General features: G+C 43.1%; 1 protein-coding gene across 1 annotated transcript; it reads right to left on the bottom strand.

Moving 5' to 3' along the window:
* Positions 1–211: 211 nt before the first annotated feature.
* On the bottom strand, positions 212–3,688 carry LOC137375029 (uncharacterized). The gene is made up of 2 exons (XM_068041651.1): positions 3,631–3,688; positions 212–687 (listed from the first exon to the last, which is right to left on the bottom strand). Exons 1-2 carry the CDS (start codon positions 3,686–3,688, stop codon positions 212–214), a joined length of 534 nt encoding a protein of 177 aa, XP_067897752.1.
* Positions 3,689–22,462: the final 18,774 nt, after the last annotated feature.

The raw sequence follows: 22,462 nt of genomic DNA, 5'->3' as shown, positions 1-22,462 counted from the left end.
GCTATCTTAGCACTAATAACTGTACCATCCTGGATCCTTCCCTCAAGCAGCAGCCTGGTAGAGATGCGACATGTGAGCAGAGTGACCAGTTGTTCTCCGGTGAATATCTCAAAATGCTTCACCATCCAATAGGTAGTTAATAGATGCCTCTCACAAAGAGAGTAGGCCCTTTCCATCTCAGTTAATACCCTGGACACATACCACACCGGTCTCAATTTCCCATTCCATTCTTGCAACAGCACAGCGCTAAGGCTGGCGTCAAATGCTGCGACTTCAGTTGGAAGGGTAGGGAGGGGTCTACTGTTCCCAAAGTGGAGGCTGTCTGGAGACATCGTTTAGTCTCTTTAAAGGCTTTCTGATGTTCCTCCTCCAGCTTCCAATCTACTCCCTTCCTCAGCAGTACCTGGAGGGACTTGGTGACTGTTGCATAGTCCTCAATAAACTCTCGGCAATACCCTGTCAAACCAAAAAAGGATCCCAACCCATGCGCATTCATCAGTAGTGGCAGATCCTGCACCGCTTGTTGTTTAGCAGCATCGATTCCTTTTTCTCCAGAGGATAGGATAAGCCCCAGGAACTGCACTTTCTCCTGACCTATTTGGGCCTTCCTAAGATTCACCTTAAGTCCTGCTTCCTCTAACAATCCCAATAGTTCCCCTAATAATTGCTTGTGTTGTTCCTCTTCCTCTGTAAATAGCAGTAAATCATTTACATACTGTATCAATTGGATCGGCTGGCTGAAACCTTGGATGGCCCGTGCCATACATTGGTGGAAAATATAGAGGTATTATGGAACCCTTGCAGCAGATACATCCAGCTATACAGTTGTTCTTTAAACGTGACACAAATTTATACTGGTCTTCCCGTCTCACTGGGATGGACCAAAACCCATTTAAAATGTCAAAAACACTGAATACTTGAGCTGACGTGGGAATCTGGGCCACCAATCCTCCCACAACATCTACTGTGTGGTAGCAAGAGGCCAAATTCTCATTTTGCAGCCTGTAGTCGATGGTCATCCTCCATGATAGAGGATTGGCTAACTAACAGGAAACAGAGAGTTGGGATAAATGGGGCTTTTTCAGGTTGGCAAACTGTGACTAGTGGAGTGCCACAGGGATCAGTGCTGGGGCCTCAAATACATATGATCTTTATGAATGACTTGGACGAAGGGACCGAGTATATTGTAGCCAAACTTGTGGATGATACAAGGAAGTAGGAAAGCAAGTTGTGTGGAGGACACAAAGTATCTGCAAAAAGACATAATATAGATAGGTTAAGTGAATGAACAAAAATTTGGCATAAGAAGTGTAATGTGTGAAAATGTATGAGATTATCCACGTTGGCAGGAAGAATAAAAAAGCAGAATATTATTTACATGGTGTCATGCTAGGCCCCCACCTGCCAAGAATGAGGTACATTAATTTTTTCATGAACATTGATCTTAAACTGCTGCTGGTGTGAGGAAATGTCTTGTTAAACAGATCAGCCGTGGCTGGAAAAGACATTTGCATATTAACAGACAGTGCTTGGAAGGACAAAGGACCATTCCCTGATACATTCAACCCACAATGGACCTTGATCACCAGGTATTGTGTGTAAGAGGAGCATTCCAGAGACTGCTAAGGTGATATATTCCAGGACTGGTTAGACCAACTGGTCACATGACTAACTGGCTGTTCCAGGTTCTTTTGATCTAGCCACAGAGAGTTTGAACTCAGAAAGACTGCTCCTGGACTGAGAAGATCTCTCCTGTCCACTCCCATCTCTTTCTCACATGCCTCTGAATATACTGAAGACACATGAACCCCAAGAGAGAAAAGTCTCCTACAGTGAACAAGGTTTAAGAAGAATACTGGGCCCCAACAAAAAGCAAGAACTACCTACAATCAAGGACTCTACAGTGAGCTCGAAGAAGCATAACAAAAACTCTTCAGATATTGCCTCAAACTTGTCCACTTTATTTTTTTCTTCTGCTCTTTTCTGTCTCTATTTGCATGTGTGTATCGCGTATGCATGCTAGCGTGGGCATACCGTGTATCCGTAGGCGTTAACTGAATTAGAGTTTAAGCTCAAGTTTCATAAATTTCAACTTTTCTTGTATAAACCTAAGAAAACCTGTTTGTGCTGGTTTCTTTGCCTTATAATTGGAAAGCAGTGAACAAGGATTCAGCAAGGGGGAGCTAAAAGCACAGTGTGTTTAAAATTAAACCCTGTTACAGTAACACCAGGTGAAGGCTGAAAGGGAAGCCTAGACCTTTTTCTCACTGGGTCTTAACAATGCAGAGAGACTGCAGTATGCTGCAGTACTGGGGGATTTGGGAATCCTTGTGCATGAATCACAAAATGTTAAGATGCAAGTAAAGCAAGCAATTAGGAAGGCAAATGGAACGTTGACCTTTATTGCAAGAGGGATTGAGTATAAAAGTAGGGAAGTCTTGCTCAACTGTACAGGACATTGATGAGACTGCACCTAGTGTACTGTGTACAGGTTTGGTCACCTTACTTAAGGTGGGATATACTTGCATCGGAAGCAGTTCAGAGAAGGTTCCCTAGCGATGAAGGGGTTGCCTTATGAGGAAAGATTGGGAAAGTTGGGCCTATACTCATTGGAGTTTAGAAGAATGAGAAGTTATCTTATTGAAACATGTAAGATTCTGAAGGGAAAATGAAAGCAAAATACTACAGATGCTGGAAATCTGAAATAAAAATAGGAAGTGCTGGAAATACTCAGCAGGTCAGGCAGCATCTGTGAAGAGAGACACAGAGTTACTTTTTCAGGTCTCTGACCTTTCTGCTGAAATTAGTGCCAGAGAGAGAAAGAAAAACAGAGTGAACCATGCAAAAACAAAAAAATTAAATGTCAGCTGGCACAGCAATGAATACACAGCTACAGCCCATAATAAACTGGGAAGATGATTTTGTCGTAGAGGCATTTGAGAAGTTTAAACAATAGTGCAGATTGACATTCTGTAGTTTTCTAAAAGGGACGAATGAAGAAGAGAGGGTCAGTTATAATCCTTCTGTGAGCTGGAGATAAAGGATTAAATTTGTTTAGTAGCTGGGAGATGAATAAAAAGGACAGCAGAAACCCAGACAAAATCTTTGAAAAATTCAGCACCTATCTCCAGCCAAAATCAAATCATCGGATGTACCGATATGAATTTCAAGGCCTCAGACAGGAATTAGATGAGCCTATTGACAATTTTGTAACAAGATTGAAAATGCAGCCAGAAAATACTGATAAATCAGCTCATTTGGGGTTCTGCACATCCTGATGTACAGAAAGCTCTAATAGGAAAGGACAAGCTCAAAATATCTCAGGCTGTAGACGCTGCCAGAGCACATGAGCCTTCAGTTAAGCCAAGAGAAAGGCAGCAGGGTAAATGCAGTGAAATAGCAACCAAAGAATGCACACCAGACAGAGAGAAACATGGGCAGGATCTGTGGATGATCATATGATTTCACAGGCAGAAGGAAATGTCCCGCATATAGATCAATTTGCAGAGCTTGCAGAAAGGCCAGTTACTGGGAAAAGATGTGCAGAAAAAAGGAAGAAGGTGGTAGGTGAGTCACCAGAGACAGAGCAACAGCGCGCAAGAGTAGGAAAAGATACCAAAACGTCCATACCCTGGAAGTCAACAATGAGTTTGAGAACATGAGAAACATAGGAACCATACAACTGCATGAAATGTCAAGATACGACCGTTCCTACAGAAAAGAAATTCACACAACCATTCAGATCAGGAAGAGGTTGAGAAATAAGCCCACAATGATAAATCAGAAGGTGAATATTGAGACTGGAGCACAGCACAACATCATTCCACTCAGATTATACCAGAAGACATAATATGGTGGCAGAGATGGGAAATTTGGAAGAAAATGGTTATCCAAGGAAAGGTGCTCTGAAACTCAACAATGTCATGCTAATGGCATATGGGGGAACTGAGATTCAAGAGCTAGGAATAACCCAAACCAGAGGGACACACAAAGGAAAAGATGTTAACTGTATATTCTATGTCACTGAAACAGATGGTCCAGCTATCCTGGGGTTGAGCAGTTGTGAAGAGCTGCAGATTATCTCAGTAAACCATGAGGTGAAGGAGGCGACTCTGAGGATTGAAGATAGCACACCCATTGAAAAGCACCCTCCAATCAGAAGCAAAGAAGATCTGATACAAATGTACCCTGAGTGTTTTGATGAGACGGTTGGATGCTTTGAAAATTTTGAGTATCATATTAATATTGACCTAGCAATGAAACCAGTGATTCATCCCCATATAAAATACCAATAGAACTAAAAGAAAAGCTTAAGAGAGAGCTCCAAGAGATGGAAGAAAAGAAGGTGATCGCCAGAGTCACACAGCCTATTGATCAGATAAATTCCATCGTGGTGAGAGAGAAGCCAAATGGACAGCTAAGAATTTGTCTGAATCCCAAAGATCTTAATCAAGCAATAAAGAGGAATCACTACTCTATTCCAACACTGAAAGAGATCACACCAGCACTGGCAGGAGTAAATGTTTTCAGCAAGCTTGATCCCAGAAATCGCTATTGGAACCTGAATCTAGACGCAGAATCTTTATTGTTGACAACATTCAACACACCCTCTGGACACCAAAAATTCCTGCATCTTCCTTTTGGCTCTAAAGTGAGAGAGGATGTGTTCCAACAGACAGTAGAAGAGACATACTGAGGACATAAAGGAGCAGTCAGCATCGCTGACGATATCCAGATATATGTTGCATATCAAAAGATCATGAACCAGAAAAGCGGGGAACAAACCATACCAGTTCTTCGGAATGGAGTACACACCTGATGGAGTCAAGCCGAGCCCTGAAAGAATCTCAGCTATCTATGGGATGGAAGCCACAAGAGACAAGAGAGAGTTGAGAAGTTTCCTTGGCTTAATCCAATGCATGGACTCCTTCATACAGTGTATGTTGGAACACACAGCAAATCTGCAGGTGCTCATGAAAGAAGATATAGAGTACCAGTGGTCAGAGTCACACCTGCAAGGAGACAAGTCTGTCATACTATGACTGAAAGAAACCTGTCACTCTGCAAGTAAATGCTTCTATAAAAGGACTGGGAGCAGCCCTGATACAAGAGGGAAAGCCAATAGCATTAGCATCCAAAGTTCTAACCTCAGATGAGACCAGATATCCTAACATAGAAAAAAGAGCTTTTGGCAGTCGTGTATGGATATGAGAAGTTCCACACATATTTCTATGGGAGAAAGTCCATATTGGAGAGTGATTATCATCCACTGGAGCAGATATCCAAGATAAATCTATAGAAAGCACCAGCAAGACTGCAGATATTACTCTTGAGGCTTCAGAGTTCTGTTTCACTCTGAAATACAAGCCAGGAAGAGAAATGGTACTGGCAGGTACCCAATCTCGGTTGTCACCACAGAAGAAACACAAAGTAGAAGATCTAGGTATAAAGATTCCTCACATGAACATAACACCACCAAATCTCAGTCAAATTAGAGATGAGACCAGCAAAGATGAAGAGTTACAGATGCTCCCTCAACAAGTAATCCAGGGATGGTCTAATAAGATACAGCAAACATAGTCAGCAATATGGTAGTACTTGTCTCTCAGAGATCACATCTTATTAGAAGATAGTGTTCCACTAGCCAGATCCAGAATAATCATACCCAAAACAATGCAGGAAGAACTTCTCCAGAAGATACATGAAGGCCACACGTGTAAGCTCATAGCCAGATCAGATAGTCATATGCAAATACATCGAACATATGGCATCTACATGCAATGTATGCCAGAAGTATGCCAGAAGTACAGAAACACACAGCAGAAAGAGGAGATAATAGCTACTGAAGTACCACCCAGACCATGGCATACTGTAGGAGCTGATTTATCACACACACAATCAAGAATCAAGAGCTGCATAATCAGACTTCTATTCAAAGTTCCCTTTTATCCAGAAGAGCTTGAGAGCTACAATCCTCTCAGCAGTACGAGTTCTGTTCGCTGAGCAAAGGTTTCCTGAAAGATTAATATGTGACAATGACATGTAATTCACCTTCAGAGAGTTTAAGGAATTCACTGACCAGTATGGGTTCAACATCATCACCTCATCATCACACTACCCACGAGGACACGGGTTTATAGAAAGACATGTTCAGACGGTCAAAAGAACCCTTGTGAAATGCCGAGAGACAAAGAATAACCCAAAACTTGCCTTATTGTCACTCCAATCTACACCTCTCAAGGCGAAATGAAATCACCTGCAGAGCTGTTGAATGAAAAGTATAAGATGACTTTGCCAAGCAAAATACATCCTCCAAGTGACCAGGAGAAAGTGAGACAACAACTCACTGAAGAACAGATAAGAAGAGATCAACACTTCAGTAAGAATGCTAAATCCCTACCTCAGCTGTTAAAAGGACAAACTATACATGTACAGGATCCAATCATGAAAACCTGGAGCCCAGCAAAAGTTGTTGATGAAGCTGAGACTCCAAGGCCATACATCATTGAGACCGAAATCGGTAAGCAAATGAAAAGGTACAGAGTCCATATTCAACCTACACTTGAGCTCGAAAAACAAAAAAGACCATTAACACACTGGAAACATCATTATTCAGTAAGACAACATTAACAACGCCACTAGAAAATGACACAACGTTAGCAACAGCAAGCACAATTCTTGCAACAACAGGAGCAACGAACACAACATCGCCTCTGCAGTATGAAGCCTCACCACTAAGAGCAACGAATGCCAAGTCTACAAGATAGAGGCGTAACATTAGATCACCTATGTGATACAGTGAATAATATTTTTAGAAAATAATACAAACTATAAAAGACTCTAAAAGGGGTTCACGTTTATTTCTCAAAGTCAATAGTTAATGTTCTTTAGTTTAGAAAAAATAGCTAATGATTGGATCAGTTGTATTGATATGGAGGCATTGTATTTTTTAAAGAGGGATGTTACATAATTATTTTATCTGTGAAGAGCTAGGAGCTAAATATCTAGGAACTAATTGTAATGTGAACGTGTTCCAGGGGCCACATTCATGGCTGCACTGGAGAGTCATGTGACATGTAACACTACACCAGTCTGCAAGCTGTCCTTATCAGGCAGCATGGAAACTGAATGGAATAAACAAAGAGCCTTTCCAAGTCTGAAGTATGATTATTTCTAACTTATGGGAACCAGACAACAACCAGTAGATACAACAGAGACGTTACTTAATCCGCCATGTTGTCTTACTCCTTTATTTAACATAACCTCCCAACAGAGAGGGCAGTATTACAAAATGATCAGCTCTTTCCATATACTACACTCCCTCCCCATTTAAAAAAAAAATTACCTCACAATACAATATGACTCAACCAATCTCAACAATCCTTGCAATTTAACAGGTTGGGTTGCATTTTTGTTTTTCCTGTAATCACAACCTATACATATATGACCGTTACAACCAGAGTAAATTACGTTAAAAAAAATTTTTGCCTCAACACTAGCATGTGTATAACAAAAATCCTCATTTGACATGAAATAATAAAAAAATATTTTGCCTCAACACCAGCATGTGTATAACAAAAACCCTCATTTGACATGAAATAATAAAAAAATTATTTTCTGAAATAACACTGCAATATGTATAAGTATCTTATGTTTTGTGTACCATTTATAAACACACAATATCTAACTGCATTTCTTCAAGTATTTCAACATACCATTTAGGCTATTGGCCTTTTATTCGACAAGAAAATAATAAAAATAAACTTAACCTCTCTTGGAATGGGAAGTAGGCTTATACTTCCAATCTCACAATTCCTCTTTAACTTCTTGCTTCTGTCTTCCTACGTACTCTCAATTAACCTATCTGGTTTCTTTCTTTTTCTGTTTGGGTATCTTCTCCATTTCCATTTCCATGAGCCTGACCCTGCTCTTTCAACACTTCTGACTGTGTCAAATCTGTACTTTAACTTTGATTACCAACTCCACTTAATGATTGGTACTGTGACATTGACTGATTAGTCTTAATCAAAGCCCCTGGCCCACTTTGTTCTAATGATGGATTCTGTAATACTGGCAAACTTTCAGTATCTTTGTAACTTTCCCTTTCTTCCTGACTTCCACTTTGGGCTGTAGGAGGAATTTGGACTATAAGAGAGTTATCATGCTCGCCTTTCATTGGATTCCCTCATTCAAGCAAATGCTGATGGAGTCACTGTCCAATCTTCACTAGATACATGAATGTACCTAGTCTTTTTACAACAACTCCAAATGCATACTTCTCGTTACCGCCTCAGTGGTTTTTTTTACCATGACCTTCTGACCAGCACTGAACTCTCTAAGTTTCATGCCTGGTATATCATGACTCATCTTCACTTTGTCTTGCTTTTTTTCTTACTTTGCTATTGATGTCAGACTTAAGCAAACTAAACCTTGTCCTAGGAGCATGTTTAAACACTAACTGATAAGGTGTTGCAGACTGTGGACTATAAGAGAACAGAAAATTGTCTAGCTGTGTGGAAGATAAACATGAGAATCACTGCCTAGCTTGTCACCTAGAAAATATTTTTGCAAGGACCTCTTCACAATCTGCATACTTCTTTCTGCAGCACCATTTGATGCTGGGTGAAGTGGTACAAGAATGAGTTTGATTTCATTCTTACTCATAAATATTCCAAACTCTTCTGACATAATCTGCAGGCTGTTGTCTGACACCAACACCTCTGCCAGCCCATAAATTGCAAACCAACTTCTCAAAATCTCAAGTTTTGGCAGTAGTGGTATTGGGCATAAACTCAATATTGATCCACTTGCTGTAGCTATTGACCAAAACAAAGTACTATTTTCCTTCCACTTCAAAAAAATCGATGTTCCAATGGTTTCCTTGTGTTTGCCATGGAATGAAAGGAACGGTGGTTGGATCATTTCTCATTCTGAGACACACGTCAAAACTTTTCACCAAGTCTTCAATATTTCTGTCTAATTTGAGATACCAAGAATAACCTCTTGCCACTGCTTTCATACGGACTATCCCTGTGTGCCTTTGATGTAGTTCCTCTAACAATCCCTCTCTAAATCTTTTAAACCCCAAAGGAGAAAGCCTTGATCTACACTCAGTTCATTGCTACATGTGCAATACTCCTATAATTTCTTATCATCACAGTGTTTTGACCAGCCATTCATGACATAATTTAGCACTTGACTGAGCACCATATCCCTGCGAGTTTCTTCACTGATTTCTCTGGAAGACACTGGCATTTCATTTGTATATGTGGCTAAGAATGAATCAGTCTTCAAGGGAAATCTTGAAAGAACATCTGCGTTAGTATGATCTGCTGACCTACGATATTTAATATACAGATTAGCCATTAAAATCAATCCCCACCTCTGAAATAAAAACAGAAAGTGCTGGAAATCCTCAGCAGGTCAGGCAGCATCTGTGGAGAGAGAAACAAAGTTAACGTTTCAGGTCAATGACCTTTCATTAGAACTGGTTGAACACCAGGAGGGAAATGGAAAGCAATGAAGGTGAACAAAGTAAAAGTGACAAATGGAAATCCCGGAGAGAAGAGCAGAACTCCTTCAAGGTAGGCATTCCTGGAAGAGAAGTGGCAGTGAATTAAACGCTAAAATAAAAGCAAAATACTGTGGATGCTGGAAATCTGAAATAAAAACAGAAAGTGCTGGAAATACTCAGCAGGCCTGGCAGCATCTGTGGAGAGAAAAACAGAGTTAACATTTCAGATCGATGAACTTTCATCAGAACCATCTCTGAAGCTATGCTGCCACTAGGAATGGTACCCACTTCTTTGAATCAAAGTGCTTGGTGGTCAGTTAACAAAGTGAATTTCCTACCTTACAGGTACTTGTGGAACTTGTCACAACATATATGATGGCTAACATCATTTTCTCAACTTGTGTGTAATATTGATCTGACTTTGTTAACGTACGGGAAGCATATACTACAGGCCTCTCCACAACATCTTCTATTCTTTGAGATAACACCACACCTAACTCTTGTGGTGAGGCATCACTTGCTAAAACCAGTTGTTTCTTGAGATCATAGGGGGACAAACCAGCATCATTGGTCAGTATTTTCTTCGCTTCTTCAAATGCTTTCTGGCACTAAACAGACCACTCCCAAGCAATTCTATCTTTGAGCAGTTTATACACTGGGGATTCTGTGTTAGCTAAGTCCTAGATGAACTTAGAATAATACACAACAATCCCAATGAATGTTCTAATTTCTTTTTTATGTGGTCTCTTTGCTTTCATAATCCCCTCAATCTTCTCTTGTACTGGGTAGATACTGTCACCAACTATTTAGTGACCCAGATATGCTACTCTTGACACCACGAATCAACACTTATGCTTGTTTGCTTTGATGCCATACTCTTGAAGTTGATCTAGGACTTCATTCAACCTTACAATGTGCTCTTTCTCTGTCTTAGTGCTAATTAGAATATCATCTAAGAAGCAATGCACTCCCTTCATCCCACTTAGTACCTGATCCATGACGGTTTGAAAAACTGTGGAAGCAGTAGACACCCCAAATGGTAACCTTTGTGTGTATGAATGGTAAGCAATTCCTTGCTCTTGTCAGTTAATTCTAATTGTAAGTATGTATTTGACAGATCTATCTTACTGCGCACCTTACCATGGGCTAAATTAGACAACAAATCTTTTCAATTGGCAGTGGGTAAGTATCATTTTCGATCACCTTAATTACCATTTGCTTGTAATCTCCACAAATCTGCTTTTTTAACGACCATAATGGGTGCAGCCCATTCACTGCTGTTCACCTTCTTAATTTCCCCCGATCTTTCTAATCTATCTAACTTTTCACTTACTGTTTCTAACTGGGCATAAGGCACTGCTGAGCCTTGCTAAATGATGGCTGTACATTGTCCCTTATCTTGACCTCAGACTTGTGATGCCCAATTGTATCATTTTGTCCTCCTTGCTGAAAAAGCACTTTGTGCTCTCTTAACACTTTCTCAATGTCAGACGTACTCTTACTGATCCCTACCGTAAATAACTCAACACAGTTTAACCGTATCTTGGTAAGCTAATTCCTTCCCGTCAAGGAGGCTTTGTTCACCCAGCTGCAACCAATGGCAAGTAATAGGATGCATTATCATATTCCACCTGGACACTAACTTGACCTACCACTGGGATACTGTTATTGGAAATAAATAGTCAGTTTCACAGCAGTTTTGTGTAAGGGAATATGACTTAGGGATTTCTTGCACTCTCTTTCCAAGATAACAGACACTGCTGCAGCTATATCAATGATGAAAGTAACTTGTGAATATTCTACTTTCAGTTCTACTGTGAGCATTGGAATTGAGGCCAGAATTTAATGCCTCCCCTGTCCCCCGCTGGGAGCAGGCTGGGTGGTGGGATGGAACGTAAAATTGTGTGGGAGGTGGTGGGGGGTGGGGGGGGGGAAGGGGTGTCATGCCCGTCGCCTACCTGCTTCCGCTGCTATTTTACCAGTAGGGGGGGAGATGGCAAACAGCCCTCCCTCCCTAGGCCAATTGAAGCCTTTAAGTGGCCAATTAATTGCCACTTAAGGGCCTCGTCCCGCTGTCACTGTTGTTTTACCAGTGGCGGATGGATACTTCAGCACCTGAGGAGGCCGTCCAGTAATACCTGGTGCTCTCCTTGCGAGATGAAGGGGGCCCCCTCCTGAGCGGGTGCCCTGTGCTCCATGGAGGGCCCCCTAGCAGCATAGGCCACCCTTGTTTAAACTACCCCCCCTCCTCGCCCTGCTCTCAACCCACATACCCAACCACTCCACCTCACTGGGGCCCATCTGATTGTCTCTGGTGAGGCCGATCCCCACTTGCCTGTTCTCAGGCCAGTGTCCATCATGACTCCTCCCACTGGACGCAGTTCCAGCAGTGGTCGCTGCTCCCGGTAGTGCACTGGGACTGAAAAGCTGCCGTCCCTCTGATTGGTCATCAGCTTTTGGAGGCAGGACTTCCTGCCTCAGAGGAGTGGAAGTCTTGACCAAGGCCAATTAAGGGCCTGGGCCATGCAAAATAGTAATGTGGCTTCCAGGCCCAGTGCGGACAGGCTCACCCCCAGCTTTCAAGCCAGTGGCGGGCCACTGCCGCAATGTTAAATTCTGGCCTATAACTTCAGCCCTATTACTCTCACCTTCCATGAGTTGTTTTTGTTGCTCTCTGACAGAGTACAACTCTTGATCTCCCTGCTTAAAAACATCAACGCCTGTTTCCATATCTATCAAATGTGCATTCGACGATTTCCAGGTTCCCGAATTAGATTTTGATCTACCCCGACCTCAAGCTGGTGCTTGACTGTGACCTAATGCTTGACCACGACCTGATGCTTGACTGTGAACTGGAGCATTACTATTTACTCTACTCCTACATGCTGTCTGGATATGACCAACTTTCCCACAGGCATAGCACTTTGGCTTTGAAGGTGAAGTGGAATGTGAGGAGGTGCATTAGATGGGAACACACCGTCATCTTCTATGGTCTGCCCTATTGTTGGTCATGACCTCAGTGACAGTCGCTCCAATTATAGAAACCACCATCTCACCATCTCCTCCATTGGCGTGAAGACTTGAAGTTGTGCATATCTCCTGCCAGTTAGCTGTTGCTGCCTTCAGTTGTGTGCGATCTTGTTCGACGAGAGAGAGGGAATTGTGTAAGTGAGTTTGGTGCAATGTTTTTGTGTGAGTTGGCTGTCATGGTTTAATAGCTGGCAGTGTGTACAAGCTGTAAGATGTGGGTATGAGGCTTGCAGCAGTGCTGTGTGTGTGAGGGTGAGGTGAAGCTATGAATGTGAGGTATGAGTCATGATTGATAGTGAATGTTGGTCAGTGGGTGAAGAGGATGTGGTGAATTGAGCAATGTGTGACTCTATTAGTTCATTTGTAAGGATTTGGCATTTGAAGTGAATTCATTGACCTTGACCACTCATGTGAGGTCATTAAACTTCTTGTGGAACAGCATCCAAGCCCTCAGGGCAAAATGGTTCACATTAATCTTTGTGCCTATCTGCTCCCATTCCTTTAAAAATAATTGTCTGGAGAGCCCCCTGGCCTACAGTAGATACAGGACATCTCTGCTCCTGCCTATTTCTGGTGTTTGGGCCTCAAGTGCTGTGTCAGAGAATCTGGGAGCCTACTTTGTGCCATGTTGCACCATCTTCTGAAATGACATCCAGCACCTGTTGCAGGCAGAATGCACCACCCCATTAAAAAGTTCAGGCTGGCGTTATGTAGTGCAAGCTAGCTCTAAGTGGTGCTAGCTTTACACAAACTTGGGCCCCCTGCTGAGGTACGTAGCCACTCAACAGTGAATTTAGTGATGAGCTGCATACCACTATATTTTATATTAGCAGGCAGCATGAAGCTTGTAAGCTGCATGCAGTACTTTGAACAGGCCTCGTGATCCCTGCACCCATTTTTGGGGGCTGTTGAATTTTTAGCCCTAGAATCGTAGGCTGAATTTTACCTACTGGGCCGATCTTGGCGGCGAGTTTCAAAGATGGCGGGGCGCACGTGAGCGATTTGCTCCTTGGCGCCGCCGTGATATTAAACGTTGTGTTTCATTGACATGGCTGGGTGGACCGCTCCCCTTCCCCCCCACAAATGACATGGAGGAGGCGGAGGCTCCGTCCCCAGCAACACGTCCGGCGTCACAGCACCGGCGCCGGCGCCATTTTTAAAGGGCTTCAAGCTCTTCCATTGACTGTGAATTTTTAAAGTTACAGGCAATATAAATGTAATGTAAAAAATTTTAAAACGAATCAAGCCTCACTCCCAACCCCCCCCATGACTAAACAATTTATTACTTGCCCTCAACCCCAAAAAACTTAATTTGTGATCCCGAAATTCCACGCCCCCAAAGTTTATAAACTATGAACTTTACCCCTTCCTACCACCCCCAGACCAATCGAAATAATTTAACACCACTCCCCTCCTCCCGCCCTTACCAGCTGCCCCCTCCCAGCCAGTTTTCCGCCTCGGATTTCCGAACAGAGATCTGAAGGTGTGGGAGTCCCGGCCACCTGGAATATTGCAGCAGGATGGCTGACAGGAGCAGGTAGGTCATTAATTCATTATTTGCATTCATTCAAATATTTATATCAAAGAACAAAGAACAGTACAGCACAGGAACAGGCCATTAGGCCCTCCAAGCCTGCACCAATCTTGATGCCTGCCTAAACTAAAACCTTCTGCACTTCCAGGGACCGTATCCCTCTATTCCCATCCTATTCATGCATTTGTCAAGATGCCTCTTAAATGTCGCTATCGTACCTGCTTCCACCACCTCCCCCGGCAGCAAGTTCCAGGCACTCACCACCCTCTGTGTAAAGAACTTGCCTCGCACATCCCCTCTAAACTTTGACCCTCGCACCTTAAACCTATGTCCCCTAGTAACTGACTCTTCCACCCTGGGAAAAAGCTTCTGACTATCCACTCTGTCCATGCCGCTCATAACTTTGTAAACCTCTATCATGTCGCCCCTCCACCTCCATCATTCCAATGAAAACAATCCGAGTTTATCCAACCTCTCCTCATAGCTAATGCCCTCCAGACCAGGCAGCATCCTGGTAAACCTCTTCTGTACCCTCTCCAAAGCCTCCATGTCCTTCTGGTAGTGTGGTGACCAGAATTGCACGCAATATTCTAAGTGTGGCCTAACTAAAGTTCTGTACAGCTGCAGCATGACTTGCCAATTTTTATACTCTATGCCCCGACCGATGAAGGCAAGCATGCTGTATGCCTTCTTGACTACCTTATCCACCTGCGTTGCCACTTTCAGTGACCTGTGGATCTGTACGCCCAGATCTCTCTGCCTGTCAATACTCCTGAGGGTTCTGCCATTTACTGTATACTTCCTACCTGTATTAGACCTTCCAAAATGCATTACCTCACATTTGTCTGGATTAAACTCCATCTGCCATTTCTCCGCCCAAGTCTCCAACCGATCTATATCCTGCTGTATCCTCTGACAATCCTCATCACTGTCCGCAACTCCACCAACCTTTGTGTTGTCCGCAAACTTACTAATCAGACCAGCTACATTTTCCTCCAAATCATTTATATATACTACAAAGAGCAAAGGTCCCAGCACTGATCTCTGCGGAACACCACTAGTCACATCCCTCCATTCAGAAAAGCACCCTTCCACTGCTACCCTCTGTCTTCTATGACAGGGCCAGTTCTGTATCCATCTTGCCAGCTCACCTTTGATCCTGTGTGACTTCACCTTTTGTACCAGTCTGCCATGAGGGACCTTGTCAAAGGCTTTACTGGAGTCCATATAGACAACATCCACTGCCCTTCCTTCATCAATCACCTTCGTCACTTCCTCAAAAAACTCAATCAAGTTAGTGAGACACGACCTCCCCTTCACAAATCCAAACAAGTTTGTTTGTTTCCAAATGGGAGTAAATCCTGTCCCGAAGAATCGTCTCTAATAATTTCCCTACCACTGACGTAAAGCTCACTGGCCTATAATTTCCTGGATATCCTGCTCCCATCGCCAAGCAGTGAGGGGGGGCATCATGAGGCCTCACTGCCGGCAGTAATTTGGGGTTGTGCCTTCCCGGCATTCAGGCCCATGATGGGTCTCCCCCAGAGGCATCTTACGGGCCCCCCTGCCACGACCCCCAACGTTGGGGGGCTGCTAAAATTTAGCACATAGAATCATACAGCACAGAAGAAGGCCATTTAGCCCACCATGCCTGTGCCAGCTTTTGCTAGAACTCGTTGTGGGATAACCTTACGAACGGACCACCTTAAGGAGCTGTAAGTGAAGATCACCACAGGAAGTGATGTCATGTCACACATGATCAGGTAATTTTGGGTGGAGCCCAGCAGAGTGAGAGGTGTTCAGATCTAGCACATGCAGTGACTATTTGTATTTATACATTCCAGTTCAGTTATAATAAAACCCATATTTTATTGAGATATTACTTATATTCTTGTGAGTCTTACAAAAGATAGGACTTCAAAGGGACAAGCAATATTATATGGTGGCACCATCTGTGATTTATTTTTTCTGAAGACCACCAAATATCACATTGTGGTAATGTTTGAAAGTTCCTGAAGAGCACATCAAGTGAGAGAACAAAGAAAAGTAGGCTGCTTACCTGAAGTGGCTCAAGATCCAGCAAGAAACCCCACAACACTGCAGTGAGCCAGGATATAGATAGGACCCTGGGAGGTATTGAAATGCTGTGGGTACAGTAAGCAATTTACCAGGAAATCAGATCTTTCACCTATCTGGAAGTGAAAATTTTTAAAAGCAGTAGCTGAAACCATTAATATTTTATTTTTCCCAGAAACTTTTGCTTTGTGGGCGGCGTCTAAGCCAAAATGAGTGGGAAGGGCCCAACAGCGCCACAGGAGGTCCAGCACAATCAGAGAGGCAGGTTGTGGCAGCTGCTAGTACAGCAATCTGCAGCTGGCTGCTTAGATAAAACTCTCTCACTGAGTTTAAAAAACAGCAGCTCACTGTTTTAAAAAAAATCAAATGGCAGTGTCAACAAAGAACCTGTCTCACAGTTTGAAAAAAAACAAGGGTGCCAACAAAGAAGGATGCAGTCTCTCTCACTCTTAAAAGGGGCAGGTCTAAAAAAGAAAGTGTCTGTCTTAAAAGGAAAACATAAGACAATGGTAGTTATGGACTGGAAGGTGTCAGACATAACGTCTATATTTAAACTATTCCGACAGAAAATGAAGTTTTGTTTGCTGGACCAAGAAATGAGTGAACCAGAGAAACAAGCTACCAAAATTAAGCTTGTACTGGTCAAAGAGGGTTTGCAACAGCTCAAAACCTCAGGATTGTCAGCTGAGGATCTGAAGGACCCTACCAAAATTTGGACATTCCTGGAGCAGCAATTGAAGGTAAAGCTAAATTTCTGAGTGCATAGGCTTGAGCTTATGACCGACTGGCAAAGGCAAGATTAGCCTTTGGGGGAGCACTTTGGGACCAATGACCATAACTCTATTAACTTCAAGATAGTTATGGAAAAGGATAGGACTAGTCCTTAGGTTGAAGTCCTAAAATGGGGGAAGGCTAATTTCGATGGGTCAGACAGGAACTCTCAAAAGTTGAATGGGAGAGGCTGTTTACAGGTAAAGGGGACGTCTGGCAAGTGGGAAGCTTTTAAAAATGAGATAGGAAGAGTTCAGGGCTGGCATGTTCCTGTTAGATGGAAGGGCAAGGCTGGCAAGTTTAGGGAACCTTGGTTGACGAGGGATATTGAGGGTCTGGTCAGGACAAAGAAGGAGGCATATGTCAGGTATAGGCAGCTGGGATCAAGCGAGTCCCTCGAGGAGTATAGGGGATGTAGGACTACACTTGAGAAGGAAATTAGAAGGGGGAAAAGGGGCCATGAGATTTCCCTGGCAGATAAGATAAAGGAGAATCTTAAAAGATTCTATAAGTATATTAAGAGTAAAAGGGTAGCTCGGGAGAGAGTAGGTCCCCTTAAGGATCAGTGTGGTAATCTATGTGTGTAGCCACGGAAAATGGGCGAGGTCTTAAATGAATACTTCTCGTCAGTATTTACCATGGAGAAGGTCATGGAAGCTAGTGAGTTCAAGGGAGGGAACAGCGATATCCTGGAGCATATCAACATTACAAAGGAGGAGGTGTTGAAGGTTTTGAAGCGCATGAAGGTGGATAAATCCCCAGGGCCTGACCAGGTGTATCCTAGGATGCTATGTATGGGAAGCAAGGAAGGAGATTGCTGGGGCCCTGGCAGAGATATTTGTATCATTGTTAGCCACGGGTGAGGTACCGGAAGACTGCAGAATAGCTAATGTTGTGCCTTTATTTAAGAAGGGAAGCAGGGATCAGCCAGGGAACTACAAGCCGGTGAGCCTTACATCAGTGGTGGGAAAGTTATTGGAAGGGATTCTGAGATACAGGATTTATATGCATTTGGAAAAGCAAGGTATGAATAGGGATAGTCAGCATGGCTTTGAGCATGGGAAATCATGTCTCACGAACTGAAGTGAGTTTTTCGAGGAGGTGACCAAGAGGATTGACAAGGGTAGGGCGACGGACGTTGTCTACATGGACTTCAGCAAGGCCTTTGACAACTTCCCGCATGGTACGCTGGTCCAGAAGGTTCGAACACATGGGATCCAGGGTGAGCTAGCCAATTGGATACAAAATTGGCTTGGTGATAGGAGGCAGAGGGTGGTCGTGGAGGGTTGTTTTTCAGATTGGAGGCCAGTGATCAGTGGTGTGCCGCAGGGATCTGTGCTGGGCCCTCTGTTGTTTGTCATATATATTAATGACTTGGATGTGAGTGTAGGGGGCATGATTAATAACTTTGCATATGACACCAAAATTGGTGATTATGGACAGTGAAGAAGGTTGTTTAAGGTTACAATAGGATATAGATCAACTGGGAAAGTGGGCAAGGGAGTAGCAAATGGAATTTAACACAGGCAAGTGTGAAGTGATGCATTTTGGGAAATTAAACCAGGGCAGGACATATACAGTGAATGGCAGGGCCCTGCGGAGTGTTGTTGAGCAGAGAGACCTTGAGGTGCAAGTACATAGTTCTCTGAAAGTGGCAACACGGGTAGACAGGGTGGTGGAGAAGGCGTATGGCATGCTTGCCTTCATCGGCCAAGGCATTGAGTACAAGAGTTGGGATGTCATGTTACAGTTGTACATAACGATGGTTAGGTTGCACTTGGAGTACTGTGTGCAGTTCTGGTCGCCACACTACAGGAAAGATGTGATTAAGCTAGAGAGGGTGCAGAAAAGATTCACAAGGGTTTTGCCTGGTTTGGGGGGCATAGGATGAATCTGTTTTCCTTGGAGTGAAGCAAGCTGAGAGGGGACGTGAAAGAGGTATATAAAATTATGAGAGACATAGATAGGGTAGATAGCCAGAGTCTGTTTCCCATGGCAGGGGTGACTAAAACTAGAGGGCATAGATTTAAGGTGAGAGGGAGGAGGTTTAAAGGGGATCAAAGGGGTAAGCTTTTCACACAAAGAATAGTGGGTATCTGGAATGAGCTGCCAGAGGAGGTGGTGGAGGCAGGAACAATAACAACATTTAAGCGGCATCTGGACAGGTATTTGAATGAGAAAGGCATAGAGGGATATGGAATTAATGCAGACAAGTGGGATTAGTATAGATAGGCATTATGGTCGGCATGGACACGCTGGGCAGAAGGGCCTGTTTCTATGCTGTACAACTGGATGACTCTATGACTCTATGAGTCCATAGACCAGTTTGTTGCAAGTTGCCAAGACAAAGCTCAATACTGTGACTTTGAAGATATCGAATTGTCAGAGCGAGTTATAGAGCTAGTTATCATGTCTACCCCACTAGAGGCCCTTCAAAATGACCTGCTAGAAAAGAAGAAAGGACACACCATAATGCACTGCTCAACGATAGAAGGAAATTTGAAGCCATCATGGCTGAGTGCCAACAGTTCCAAGTGTTTGGGGGTAGCTACAACAGATGGTATGGTAACCAAGGCTCAGAAGTCTGTTAAGCCATGTGGCAATTGTTGCCTGACTCACCCAATTCTCAGTTGTCTGGCATACCAGGACCAGAGCAAAGCTTGTGCCATGTGAGGAAATTGGGCAGAAGACCGAACTCAGATACTGCACACAGGAATGGTGGCAGATCACATGCTGAGACAACGTCTGCAAGAAAGGATGGCAAATACAAGAAGGGGTCTGCTAACACACAACAAAAGTCCAAGTAGACCCGGGTTCGGTTCTGGGTACTGTCTGTGCGGAGTTTGCAAGTTCTCCCTGTGACTGCGTGGGTTTCCTCCGGGTGCTCCGGTTTCCTCCCACATGCCAAAGACTTGCAGGTTGATAGGTAAAATTGGCCATTGTAAAAATTGCCCCTAGTGTAGGTAGGTGGTAGGAGAATTGAGGGAAGGTGGGGATGTGAGAGGGAAAAAGGGATTAACGTAGGATTAGTATAAATGGGTGGTTGATGGTCGGCATGGACTCGGTGGGCCGAAGGGCCTGTTTCGGTGCTGAATCTCTCTATGACTCTATGTCTACATCAGATCAGCAGTGATGCAGATTGCCAGGAGGACATGGAAGAAGTTGGCACTCATGCGAACAGCAAGCAAACATTTCACATAGTCAGTTTGGATCAACATGTCAATGCTATTACGCAAGCTGAAGCATTCGCCATAATTGGGATTATATGGCTGCAGAAGAGTGCCAAGCACAAGCTCAGAGTAAAAATTGACACCGGAGCATGTGAAAATATTCTGCCCATTCGTATACTGAAGGACATGTACTTAAAGAAATGGGAATCTATGTTGCAACCCACCACAGCTAGGCTGATGATCTACAATTGTTCTCCAATCAAGTACATTGGAACGATAACTTTACAGTGCAGCTATGGGAGCTCCAAATGACTACCACAAACATTTTACATTGTAGACACAATTGGACCAGCTGTCACAGGACTTCCGGTATGCCGAGGTCTATGAATTGTCCCACTGAAGATGGTAGAAAATATCCAGGTCAAGTGTATTGGATCGGTCCATGTAAAGGACGAAACAAGGACTAGGAGTCTTTATACAAAGGTGCGATATGACCGGGAGACTCTCCTTAGACTTCAGTTCTTTACAGAAAGTACCCAGAGGCCAGAGGGATTACTGGTGATTGGTGATGTTGCCCGTCATAATTGTTCTAAGCTTTCCAAACAAGGGAAGAGGTTCATGATAACCAGATTGGGACGAATAAGCAAGCCTCCTCTATGTTTTAGAGAGCATTAAATTTGCTTACCTGTAAATAATGTTTTGTTTAAAATGTATAGTTAGTCCGAACTACAACGTCACTGTATATTGTACATATGTTTTTATCTTTGCAGAAAGGGAGATGTTGTGGGAAGACCTAAAGAATGGACCACCTAAAGGAGCTGTGAGTGAAGATCACCAAAGGAAGTGATGTCATGTCACACATGGCCAGGTGGTTGTGGGTACCACTCGGCAGAGCGAAAGGTGTTCAGATCTAGCTTGTGCAATAACTATTTATATATATATATACATTCCAGTTCAGTTATAATAAAACCTATGATTTATTGGGATATTAATTGTAGTCCCCTGAGTCTTACAACAGATCACACACCAAAGGGACAAGTAATATTACAGAGCTATTCATTTGTCCCAAGCCACTGTTTTTCCCCCCATCACCCTGCCAATTTTACCTTTTCAAGTATTTATCCAATTTCCTTGTGAATGTCATTATTGAATCTGCTTTCACCAGCCCTTTAGGCAGTGGACTCCAGATCATAATGACTCACTACTTTAAAAAAAAACTTCTCACCTCCCCCTCAGATTCCTTTGCCATGACCTTAATTCTTTAGTTACTTATTCTTTAGTTACCAATCCTCCTGCCCATGGAAACAGTTTCTCTAACCTGCATGTCTGCCTTTAATAATTACAAGTTAAAAAAAATTATTTATGGTAATTTAAAATTCACAATGTAGCTTTTTAGCAGTTTATAATTAATTCATAACCGTAATCTGCACATGTGAAATAGCAGCACTGTTTTGTAAATGTTGTATAATTTTAGGAAAATATCAAATGATTATTTCAGTTGTGTTACAATGATAATGGACTTCTTATAATAATTAATACATAGCCCACTCTTTCTCTGAACACAACTAATGATTTCAAAGAATCATCGAAACATAGAAACAGGGGTAGGCCATTCAGCCCCATGAGCCTGTTCCACTGCTTAATTAGATCATGCCTGATCTGTATCTTAACTCCATTTATCCACCTTGGTTCCATAACCCTTAATGTCCTTGCCTAACAAAAATCTATCAATGTCAGTTTTGAAATTTACAATTGACTTAGCATCAATAGCATTTTGGGAGAGAGAATCCAGATTTTCACCAACCTTTGTGTGAAGAAGTGATTCCTGACATCACACCTGAATGGCCAAGGTCTAATTTTAACCCTTGTTCTGGACTCACTGTTCAGAGGAAATTCTTTCTTTCTATGTACCCTATCAACTCCTTTCATCATCTTCAACGTGTCAATCAGATCACCCCTTAATAATCTATAGTCATGGGACTACAAGCCAGTAGAAACTATGTAATCTGTCCAGATAATTTAATCCTCATAACCTTTTGTATAGTTCTAGTGAATCTGTGCTGCATCCCCTCCAAAACCAATATATCCTTCCTGAGATGTGAGGTGGAATCTTGACTCCGTTAAGAATAATCATGGGGCGAGATCACTTCTGGATCCCGACCCCGCATTTGCAAGAAATGTGACTGCTGGCGCGATCATTTGGGAGGCGGCCTCATAATTAGCCACCTCTGAGCCTGCCTTCCAATTAAGGCCTGCAGCCTTGGAAGGATGGCAGCCCCACTGGCAGAGGTGGGCGCTGCCGCTGGAGGATGGGGACCATGGGGGCGCCTGCAACTTGAGGCACTCTCTGAAGAGGTCTGTAATTTT

This window comes from Heterodontus francisci, chromosome 11 (assembly GCF_036365525.1).
Source record: "Heterodontus francisci isolate sHetFra1 chromosome 11, sHetFra1.hap1, whole genome shotgun sequence".
NCBI lineage: Eukaryota > Metazoa > Chordata > Chondrichthyes > Heterodontiformes > Heterodontidae > Heterodontus > Heterodontus francisci.
The sequence above is the reverse complement of the archived record's forward strand: the minus strand, read 5'-3'. Positions and strand labels throughout refer to the sequence as shown.

Excerpts from the sequence above, each read along its gene's own strand:
- LOC137375029 (XM_068041651.1), bottom strand. The coding sequence starts at position 3,688 with ATGCAGTTGTATGGTTCCTATGTTTCTCATGTTCTCAAACTCATTGTT. Across the intron at positions 688-3,630 it reads ACTCATTGTTGACTTCCAGG|AGGAAGAGGAACAACACAAG; the intron begins GTATGGACGTTT and ends TGCTATTTACAG.